A 12,138-nucleotide genomic window follows, 5' to 3' on the forward strand; every position below is an offset into this window, starting at 1 on the left:
AATTAATTATTTTGTATAAATTGTTGTTTTAATACTTTATTTGTAAAGAAAAAATATGTAAACAATTTTCTTTCTTTCAATTATATTTTATTTATTTTTTATCTGCATGAACTGATGTCTTAAAAAATGGATATTACAATTTTATTATAAAAAAAAGAAAGTTTTATTTTAATTATGAAAACAGCAGAGAAATGACAATTTTTATTTTTAAATAAAAAAATTAAATTTTAGTAGAAAAAAAAGCTTTCAAACACATCAAAAACTTTTTACACTTTTTCTATATATTTTTAAATATGAGTGTTAGTGTAGCAGACATCAGACAAATTTTAAATTATTAATAAGTAAAGTAAAATAATTAATCAAATAAAATTTTTTAAAAATGCGCATTTAAAAAATTTTGAAATTAATAAGTGCATTTTTTATAAATATTATTTTTTAAATTATTTACTCTATTTATTTATAACTTTAAATTTATCTGATATCTGCTACATTTACACTCATTTTTAAATGGGATCATGACAAGTCGCTTCAGAACCTCTCTATGTACAGACAACTCTATAACAATTTTTGTTTTCCCTTTTTGGCTATCGTCCCTATTGGACCACGTATCAGTACTCTATAACAATCCTCTACCTAAAATATGTATCGTAAAATAAAAGTATCTTTAAATTGGTTACTCCAAAATATCGCTACCCAGAAAAACTATTCTCAGACTTACTCTGCTCCGAAATTTTTCTATTCAATAACAAGACACGTGAGTTAACACGAAAATTAACATATTTTCTCAGTTACTGATCATTTTCTAGCTAAAAATGGATGTTATTTTTGCTAATTTTGTCATTGAATAAAGAAATTTCGAAGTAGAGTCCGAGGTAAATCGTTCTAGATAGAGATATTTTGAAATTATCAATTCAAGAATAGTTTCATTTCACGACAGACATATTTATATAGAATTGTTATGTTATTTGTACATAGAGAGGTCCTGGAGTGACTTGTCATAATGTTATTAAAATAATTATTTCTAATAACATGTAATTTGTTTGTATGAAAAAAAAAAAATAATAATTGTCGGATGTCTGCAACTTTTAATTTGTAGTTTTAGATTCTTTGGCGCTCTGTAAACTTTGAGTAATATAAAGTTTAGCTAAACTTTGAGCACAGAATTGTGAAATATGTTGGCTGTACGTGTTAATTTGTCCGGCAACGATCATAGGATTGAGCCTGGGGGGTACTGGTAGCGGACGCATTAATTTATTAATATCATCGTCAGGTAGAGGAGGTTCATCTTTAGCAGCACGCGCAGCGTTTTCTTGTGCGCGTTTAGTCAATAGACGATTCTTATCTTGCTGTTGACGAATGACAAGATGTTGATATCTATTAAATTTAATAGCTTCTTGATTTAGTTCATCAACACGATCCATCAGACAACGTAATTGATTTTCAAGAACAGACGCTGTACCAAGATCCAAATATTTAGTACCTTCTTCTTCAGGTATCAATTCCTCTAATTCAGACATCATTATATTCGTCAAGTTACTATTTTTAATAACAATTGGGATTTCAATAAAAAGATTTTCGTATCCAATTTTCAAAGTACGGAGTGCTTCTGGAGTAAATTCATTTTCTTTGTACATTTGAATAGCTTGAGGAGTTAAACGATAAGCTTTCAATGTCAAAAATCCTCGAGCTGATTTTGCAGTATCGTAGATAACAACAACAGACTCTTCAATTGATGTCTGATAATGGTATTGAGATTCTAAAAGTGAAACACTCAAAAAATTACCAACATCTGCGCTCTGATACCAACCGACATGAAAATGATCAACGTTCACTCTAAATAAAAAAAGAAAAAAACAATTTAAATAAATAAATATGATAATTAACGAGTTTGAATGTAGCAGACATCAGACAAATTTAAAATTATAAATAAATAGAGTAAATAATGAATAAAATAACGTTTTTAAAAATACGCATTTAAAAAATTTTTAAATTAATAAGTTGACTTTTTATAAATATTATTTTTAAATTGTTTACTCTATTTATTTCAAATTTTAAATTTTTCTGATGTTTGCTACATTCACACTCATGATAATTAATATTATAAAAATAGAAATACCTTCGTAGACGACGCATAACAGCTAATTGATACTCCTCTTCTTCAGCTAATTCATCGTTTTTAGGAAACGGAAAACAATTCGTTATTTCCAAACGGTTTTGTACAACCAAACCAAGTAAAGCACCTTGTGCAACTTCCATATTACTCGTTGATTCTTCATGGCAATGTTTTATAATTTTCATTGCCGCCAGTCCATCACATTGAACATAATCAATGCGAGATTCTAACTCGGGTATTCTACGTGAATTTACTCTCGACGACATTGTTTACTTTTTTGTAATTTATTTATTGTTTGTAATTTGTTATTTTCAAAGTACTAATTTTATATATCTATAATATAAAAAACACTGAATCGACACAATAAATAAATTGTCGATGGCGTGGACTGTGTCGAGTCAAATGAGGTTAGAATCTGTGTAAAAAGAGAAAAAAAAATCAACCCCACCAACGTATGATACTGAAGTTAGCAGACAATTGACATTGACAATTTTCGGATTCTTGATTCAACAAATCAATTAAAAAAAAAAACTAAAAATATGCACATGTAGAAATTTTTGAAAACTACAGGTGCAATTTTTTCAAATATTTTTTTTTTTTTATAATGTATCGTTTAAAAAAAAATTCAAAAATTATTAGACGTCAGCTAACTTCAATTTTGTATCAACTTAAGAAAGTTAAATTTTTTTTTCTAAGAATTGGTAATGTCAACTGAAGTATTGTTAATTTTTGTTGTAAATATGTCTTTATTAAATTTATAAGTATACTATACTATGTCATTTCCGAAAGCGAGTCCGAAATTGTGAATGTGAATAACGCATCGTCGTCGTTTGTCGTATTTCTCATAAATTTTTTAACCAGCAAATAAATATATTTTATATAAACTAAATATAATAAATAATAATTATGTCAGCAATAAGTTTATTAAACCCAAAAGCTGAAGTTGCTAGAGCATCTCAAGCATTAGCTGTTAATATTTCTGGAGCTAAAGGAATCCAGGATGTAATGAAAACTAATTTGGGACCCAAGGGAACCATGAAAATGTAAGCTATCACGTGTTATCAGTTTTATAATATTTAGATCTTTTATTAATAATAGTTTTATTATTTCAACATAAAATATTATATAAAAGTGTTTTATTAATTTTTTTTTATTGACAAAGAGAAAATTTAATGTATTATTTTTCAGTCGATTGATGTTAAATTATGTCCTTATATGGACAACGTCATGTTTCATTTTTTACCGGCACTGTTATTTTTTTCAGTAACTTTCATATAGATCTAACTATTGTATATTTTTTTTCATGGCATTGTTTTCAAATTATTTTGCCATAGTATGACTTGATTCATCAAGTAGAATTTAAAAATACCATTAATTCAAAAGTTTATATATGTGATACATGAGATATAATTCACTTTGTCACCACGATAGCGTCCACAATTTTTATTGGATCCTAAACAAATTTTTCCACTTTTTCTTTGAACAATCACTTTCATTAAATTAAAGAAAAAAGCAAAATCAGTCGATTAGTTTACAAATAGTGGCTACTTAAAATTTTCAAAATAAAAAAAAAATTTTTAATGATACTCAAGTTCGCCGAAGTCTAATAATTTTTTTGGAAACGACAAATTATAGAAATAAAAATATTTCAAAAAATTGCACCTGTAGCTTTTTTAATTTTCTACATATTAATTTATTTATTTATTTATCAACTTGTTTACAAACAATTATTAGAATACAAATTTCTAATTAACAAGTGGAAATAAGTATAAATAATATTGACTCTAGGAATATACCTTTCAGAATCCATTAACAGAAAAAAAATACATCATTACAAATTAATTTAGTATACAAATTATCAATTTTTTAACCATTTTCCTCAGATATCATTAAATGTGAATAACATAATTTCTTAAAAATACTCAAACTATTAGCTGGTGTTATATTTTTGTGCAGCGAATTCCAATATTTAATGCTTGTTATCAGGAATGACTTCTAATAATAATTAATATGACATGGTGGCACCCATAATGAGTTAGTTTTATTTGGGTCTCCTCTCAATAAATACATCTAATTCTTTAATATTAGTTTATTCTCAAAATATACATGTTTTTAGTTGTTTTTTTTTTTTCTGTAATTAATTAGTTGAAAGAAAAAAAAATCAGAAAATTGTTAATTGTCATCTAACTTGAGGACCATTGAATTTTACTATCTCAAGCGGCACAAAAAAAATTCTTAACTTTTTGTTAAATTTAAAGCAACAATTTATTACCATGTAATTAATTTTTAACTCAAATTCAACAATTTTTTTGTGCCACTTAAGATTGTAATTACTTTTTTTATAACTATTCAATGAAGAGATTTTATGATCCTGAAAGTAGAAGACAATTAACAATTTTCGAATTTTTTTTTTAACAAATCACTTACAAGAAAAAAAAGCTACAAAAATATACATGTAGTAAATTAAAAAAACTAAGTGCAATTTAAAAGAAAAATTTTCATAATTTATCGTTTTGAAAAAAAAATAACTAGATGCCTGCTAACTTCAGCATCATCGAGATTTTCTTTATTCTGTAGAAAGTAAATTTAAACTAATAAACTAAGCTCTAATTTTTATCTTATGTTCATTTTTACCAATTTTACGAGTTTGAAGTTATAAAAATTGTTTTTGAAAAATTCTTCCATTTTTTACTGCCAGATGATTTTTTTTTAAATAATTAAAAGACTGGTGTGTAAAAAATAAAGAGTAAGTTGATTATATTTTGTGATTGTTTGCACTATAACTTGATAATTATTATTTTAGGTTGGTCTCTGGTGCTGGAGATATAAAAATAACTAAAGATGGAAATGTATTGTTACATGAAATGCAAATACAACATCCAACAGCATCATTGATAGCAAAAGCTTCAACTGCCCAGGATGATATGACTGGCGATGGTACCACAACGACAGTACTTGTTATTGGAGAACTTATGAAACAAGCTGATTTATTCATTGCCGAAGGCTTACATCCGCGAAAATTAACTGAAGGTTTTGATTTGGCAAGAGTAAAAACACTCGAAGTATTAGAATCATTGAAAATTCCAATTGAATGTAATAAAGAGGGACTTCTGGATGTTGCTAAAACATCTTTGAGAACTAAAATTCATGCAAAAATTGCTGATAAACTTGCAGAAGTATGTGTTGATGCAGTATTAACAATCAAACAAGGCGATAACCCAATTGACTTACATATGGTCGAACTTATGGAGATGCAACACAGAACAGCTGCTGATAGTACATTGGTACGGGGTATTGTTATGGATCACGGTTCAAGACATCCTGATATGCCGAAAAGAGTTGAAAATGCGTATATACTTACGTGTAATGTAAGTTTGGAGTATGAGAAAACAGAAGTTAACAGCGGATTTTTCTACAAAACAGCTGAGGAACGTGAAAAACTTGTTGCTGCTGAACGTGAATTTATTGATAATCGTGTGAAAAAAATAATTGAGCTGAAGAAAAAATTATGTGATGGAACTGACAAAACCTTTGTTATAATAAATCAAAAGGGAATTGACCCACCGTCTTTAGATGCATTAGCTAAAGAAGGAATAATGGCTCTCCGTCGTGCTAAACGTAGAAACATGGAACGTTTGGCTCTTGCTTGTGGTGGCACTGCCGTTAATTCCGTTGATGATTTACAGGAAGATTCTTTAGGTTGGGCTGGTCTTGTTTATGAACACGTTCTTGGTGAAAATAAGTATACTTTTGTTGAAGGATGTAAAAAACCAAATTCAGTAACAATTTTATTGAAGGGACCAAACAAATATACATTAGTACAACTAAAAGACGCTGTACGTGATGGTCTTAGAAGTATTAACAATGCTATTGAAGATAAAGCTGTTGTTCCTGGAGCTGGTGCCTTTGAAGTTGCTGCTAGTCGTGCTCTTTCACAGTACAAAGAACAGGTGAAAGGAAAATCACGTTTTGGTATTCAAGCTTACAGCGAAGCTCTTCTTGTTATTCCAAAAATACTTGGTAAGATACTCTAAAATATTTTTTTATATTTTTACTAATTATTAATTTCATTTAAAAATTAATTTGTCTTGTTTATTTTTTAAGCTGTCAATAGCGGATTCGATTCTCAATACACGATTGTAAAGCTCCTACAAGAAAGTGCTGCCCTTGGTGAACCTGTTGGCTTGGATATCAACTCTGGAGAAGCTATCAAACCTAGCGATATGGGCATTTACGATAATTATGTTGTTAAAAAACAAATAATCAATTCTTGGTAAAGTATTTCATTTACTTATAGTTTATTGGGTGGCAAGAGATGAAACACGAGGGTGAGGTTGACTGTCCTAGCCGATAGTGGTGGCTAACATCACACGACGTCTAAAATCGTGATTTATTCTGTGACATACTCAGTATTTTCCATGATATCCTGCATTGAAAGTCAAAGTTTATATCGACGTACTAATTAGCATATTGTCTAACTCCGTTTCAAAAAATCCTCCATTTATAAGAAAAGAAGGAAGTTAAAATTTTTTTTTCATCTAAAACTCAATTCCATATCTAGTATATATGTATAGTATTAATGTCAAGGTTACTCAAATGATATTTTCTGTGACTATTAGTATCTGAAAATGGCACAGAATCACCTACGAAAAATAATCAGTAAGGCAATTTGCTGATTAGAATATCGATATGTATACATTCAACTGTCAACGTGGTTGGTTGGAATAATAGATGATTATTTTCAGCTTTCAAATGAATAAATATGTTCCTGACAGGCTGAAATAAAGTCATAGATTAATTTTGCGAGCTGAAATTAAATCACATTGATCGGCATGTCAATTCTTTCTTACAAATGTCAGTTTTGTCAGTTACATTTACATGTCAAAATAACTGATAGCTATTATCAGTAAATAAAATTTATCTTGATTGTTATTCATGATTTAAGCATACGCGAACAGTTACCCACATCATATTTTGAAATTAATATATTCTAACTGGCATCAAACATTAAAACTTGAAATTCTGAGTAGATGTTATGAAAAATATCGCGTTACTAAATCCAAAAGCGCGTTTATATTTTTTTTTCTTCGATTTTTAGTATTAAAATAATTCTCCGAAGCGACTAGTAATAAGAAAAAATATATGTCCTTTTGGAATTAGTAACACGATTTAACAGGGTCCCTTACTTTTTTCTCTCTCACACCCAAGTGGGCGAATGATATTATCTTTGTTGCACTAATACATTAACTAGAAACTCCGACTGAGTTTTTGTCTTAAGGTAGTCTGGTAACTCGAATTGAAAAAATCGCAAAATTTTTTTTTTTGCCTAATTCGAAAGTACAACATATTGAGCATATACTGTGAAAATTTCAAACTGAAATTCGAAATAGTAACGGAGTTACAACGAGTTTTCGAGAGCGCCCCATAGTTGCGCAAGGAAGATTACTGAAACTTTATACGCGTTTATCTCGAAACAACGTTTTTACGGTCGACCCGGGTGATAACTTTTTTCTATTCAAGCTATTGGTCTGAAACTTAAACTGGTTATTCTATACACTTGTAATTCTCGTCGGTAGTAGAATTTATATTTTTTACCACTAATTTTCCATTTTACAACCCTTTTTATGTGAAAAAAAAAAGACTTTTTTTTTTTCAAAGCCCGCCATTTTGCTATTTTTCAATCAAATTTCATGATCCTCGTTCCTACGAGAATGACATGTCTATAGATTAAGACTAGTCAAGAGTTTTTGATTTCAAATTTTTTCAAGAGTCAATATTGCCTGGGCCACCCACGCGCGTTTTTTTTTTTAAGCATCAACTTCAAGCAATAATAATAATGCATTATTTAATTTCCTAAAAAAAAAATTTTTCTGTTACCTTAAGATGTAAATAAAAACAGACTAAAAATGCAAAACTTTTCGTTTGTTCCTTCTAAAAAAAAAAGGCTCTTAAAAAAAAGCATAGAAAACGGCGTGAGTTACCAGAATACCTTAAACAAACAAACATCAAACATCAAAAAATGAAATCGCGCTTTGGGAGATTTCTAATTGACAGTAGTGAGTCAATTTGCAGTCCGCAGTTTGTATTCAGAGATTTTGTTTCCAAGAAAATCTCAGCTAAAAATATCTGATAATCCCTGATAATGAGCCGTCAACTTAGGTAGACAATTTCATCCTGGCCTGTATTCATATTGTTTCACTCCTTGTCACTCAATATACCATTGTCATAAATAGTTACTTTTTTTTAAATTGTAAATTTGATTTTCAGCACTGTTATCGCAAGTAATCTGTTACTTGTTGATGAAATAATGAGAGCCGGTCTATCATCATTAAAAGGATAAATTTAACGTCACATGATTAATCATCTTTTGTTTCTTAAAAATAAAACTAAAGTAATTTTTATCACGCGATTATTACATTTAACATAATTATAATATTTCTTGTTTATTTAACTACATTGCAGTAAAATTTTTTAATTGCCTTTGCTTTAATATAATAAATGTTTCTAACAAAAAAAAAAATAAAAACAATTTTTTCATTTAAAAAGTCATTAATAAAACCAATCACGCCGTAATTATAAGATAAAAGTTAAAATTAAAAAAAACAATAAATTTAGATAAAATGAACAACATAATTGTATACAGATGTTTTGTGATGATTTCGTATTGAGATTTTAAAAAATTTCAATTTATGGCAACGACAATCATTATATTTTTAAGTCTTTTCTTATAAAAATCTGTTTTGAATTTAAACAAATAATTAATAATGGTTTGATAATATTGAGTGGTCATAAGTAGTATTTAAAATATTTAATGTTATTTGATTTAAAGTATTTTTAAGCGAATTTTTTATCTTTGGTTAATGCAAGGGTCCGTCGAAAAATTTTTTCCGGTAAAAAAATTATTTATCTAGGAGATAATTACAAAAAAAGTCTTTTAGATCATTTTTAAGTCTAGAGGCAGAAAAAAATTTGTTTTAAATATATTTCATGTCAGAAGAAATTACAATCTCCTTTGAAGTAATTCTTTTAAAAAAAAGAATTAACTTACCGCGAAATAAAATATTTTTTAAAAAAATTAACAAAATATTCTATCAAATTTAAAAATGTCTGTTAACAAATTACTTTCTTGGATCAAAAATGTATTTTTAACTTCCCGCTAAGAAAATTATAAATTTTAAAAAATTCGGGAAGTTATTGATTTTACTCCGATTTTCAAAAATCGAGTTTTTTTCAGATCTTGACGTTTTGAGGCTCTAGGAAGCTCTGTTCATTTTTAGATAGACATCTGCTTGCGTGTGTGTGTGTGTTGTGTTGTCTTGTGTGTAAACTTCTCATGTTTTTATAATAAATCAACCGACCTAGATGGTTCTTGCGGCATTCGAAAGAGTTCCTTTACATTTAGAGTTCATGCAATTTTGAGATCATTTAAATGATTAAGAAAAATTATTTGAAATGGTTTAAAACAATGTGAACCGACTAATATATAGATATACTCTAAGTATGAATCAAATTATTATTCTTAATCAGGGTTAGTCGAATCGATCCTGAGATATTTATTTCTTACACGTATTTCTTATACAAGAAAAAAAAATTTTTTTTTTTTTTATTCGTTTCTCTCAAATATTTTGCAAATGAGTTTGATCTATTAACCGCCCAAATTAAAACCAAAAAGCTAATAAGGCTCGGACATACCTAACGAAATTTCGAATTTAAGATTTCTAATTACGTTTTGAATATTAATGGGACACGAAAGATGAAAATTTCCCGAGGAAGTTCGTCTCCTGCTTTATGTCGGAAGCTAAAAAAGTTGCGGTTATGATAATTATTTAATAAATAATTAATATTCTTTAATTCGAGATTTTGTTAGGTGCGGCCCTGCCTTAATGCAACACGTTTATCTTCTGCTAAAATAAACCGTAGTAACAATTATAAGCCAAATACTTATAACTACATTCAATTATTTTACTGTAAAATACAGAGGCGCCAAATGGGTTGATTCAAAAATCTTATCAGCTCCCCAGGTAGCAAAATGACGTCTTCATAAGTTCTGAATGAATTCCTATTTACGATTTGGACGTCTCATCAACATCTTAAAGAAGTCTTTAAGAAGTTCTCAAGATGTCGAATGAGCCACCTAGCGAACTCAGTAAGACGTCTTTAAAAAGAGTTCTTTTTTCTGACTTCGCAAATAAGACTTCAGTGCGAATTCATCATGTCGTCTTAAATAGCTCCTAATTTTGACTTCAAAGAATTTAAAAAAATAATACATTTAGACGTCACAAAACTAAACTGACGTCTTATTTATGCAGTCTTCAAGAACTCGTAATTAAGAGTTCTTAAAAATGGCACCTTTAAGAAGTCATAAGACTTTTTGAAGACGTCTTCAAAAAGACGTGGCAAAGCAGACATTCCGACTTGAATGCCGTCTGGGTCTAAAGCCGAATAAAAACTTTCTATTGTCGTCAAAAAGGTCTCAATCGGATAACCTGTTCGAGAGATATACGTACTCAGCAAGCAATCGAACACGCTAATAGACTTTTAGAACTACTATCAATCATCAATACCAAATAAAGTTTCGATAGATTAACTTTAGTTTGCATGAAAATTATATGGTTTATTGTTTTTTTTGAGGTAGTTTGAAATAATAAAAGTTTACAATTCCAACTTAAGGCAATAAACTGACCTTAAAAGTACTAGCCATTTCCTATGTAATTATTAAATTTGATTTTTTAATACTTGAAAATATATAGGGACGATATTCAATAAAAAACAAACTCATTTAAGTTATTCTCTTAGAGACTTTATTGTCAATGATCAAAAATTTCGTTGTACAGCTTGGAGCATTAATGCATGTTCTTGGGATCTAATCGATCTAATCTAAAAGATATTCTAATGACCAGGCATTAATGCTCCAAGCTGTACATCCTCCGATAGCTACGATAAGCGCAAATTAACTTCACGCTACGATCGGAATCTGAATTCAACTTAACAGCAAAAGTTAAAGAGCAAAAAGTTGCGATTAAGCCCGGGTCATAATTTCTAGCCTCATTGAACCCAAATAAGTCTCAATCCAGCCTCACTGAGTGAAGAAAAGCATTTTAAACCTCAAATAATGCTTAAAGATCCCCAATAAGCTTCGATGAGCCTCATATGAACCTAGTCTCGACTATGTAATTAAAATTCGATTAGTATTATTTGAGGCTCTTTGATCACCATTTGAGGCTGATTGAGGCACTGTGAGCATTATTTGAGGGTCATTGAGGCTTTTTGAACATCATTTGAGGCTTGAAATGCTTTTTTTACTCAGTAAGGCTGGATTGAGGCTAGAAATTATGACCCGGAAATCGACAGTAGATTATCTGTAATTTAAATTCAATTTGACTTCGAATGTTACTGTCAAACAATGACGTTAAGTTGATTGAAAGTTTCACTTCAAATTAACGGCAAGCTTTTCTGTCAAATTACATTCAGTTTACGGCTGCAAATTTACATCAACTTGCACACAAGTATTATCTAGCCAAGGTTTGCCAGAAACTTGTCGTTAAGTTAGCCAATAATATATCACTGCAAAAATTTGCTGAGTAAGATGTGGCTATCAGGGTCATGTCTTACGATCTTTTTATTGAGATTGATTTCAGTTTTTCTAATCAATAGCGAAAAGTTATTCCATCTTTAAACTACTTATTTAGAGTTGAAAGTCATAAAATAAATATTTGGGAGGTTCAAATATGCATGCCTTAAGCACTCATGTTATATTAAAAATATCCAAGTGATTTAAAAGTTTATTGCATGTACAGCAATTTTTAATTAAAAATCTTCATATTATTTTCAATTTTAACATATTTTTTCCTACTAACTGTTAGTTAAAAAAAAGATTACTACGGAAGGAAATCAGGCATTCACAAAACATTCATGTGTAATTAAATTAAAGTTTTTAAATAGCCCGCCTTTTACCTAAGAAACACTATCGGCATGTTCAGAAACACACTCTGGAAGAGAAAATATTCGAATCCTGCGTTCAGAAA

At 29.0% G+C, this 12,138-nt stretch overlaps 2 protein-coding genes across 2 annotated transcripts; one reads left to right on the top strand and one right to left on the bottom strand.

Annotated features, from left to right (window-relative positions):
• Positions 1 to 143: 143 nt before the first annotated feature.
• On the bottom strand, positions 144 to 2,578 carry LOC103575816 (eukaryotic translation initiation factor 3 subunit H). Its single transcript, XM_008555771.3, has 2 exons — positions 2,117 to 2,578; positions 144 to 1,833 (listed from the first exon to the last, which is right to left on the bottom strand). Exons 1-2 carry the CDS (start codon positions 2,377 to 2,379, stop codon positions 1,086 to 1,088), a joined length of 1,011 nt encoding a protein of 336 aa, XP_008553993.1. The 5' UTR covers positions 2,380 to 2,578; the 3' UTR covers positions 144 to 1,085.
• Positions 2,579 to 2,885: 307 nt separating this feature from the next.
• LOC103575817 (T-complex protein 1 subunit zeta) lies at positions 2,886 to 8,620 on the top strand. Its single transcript, XM_008555772.3, has 4 exons — positions 2,886 to 3,156; positions 4,917 to 6,133; positions 6,218 to 6,386; positions 8,381 to 8,620. Exons 1-4 carry the CDS (start codon positions 3,020 to 3,022, stop codon positions 8,451 to 8,453), a joined length of 1,596 nt encoding a protein of 531 aa, XP_008553994.1. The 5' UTR covers positions 2,886 to 3,019; the 3' UTR covers positions 8,454 to 8,620.
• Positions 8,621 to 12,138: the final 3,518 nt, after the last annotated feature.

This window comes from Microplitis demolitor, chromosome 1 (assembly GCF_026212275.2).
Source record: "Microplitis demolitor isolate Queensland-Clemson2020A chromosome 1, iyMicDemo2.1a, whole genome shotgun sequence".
Taxonomy (NCBI): Eukaryota; Metazoa; Arthropoda; class Insecta; order Hymenoptera; family Braconidae; genus Microplitis; species Microplitis demolitor.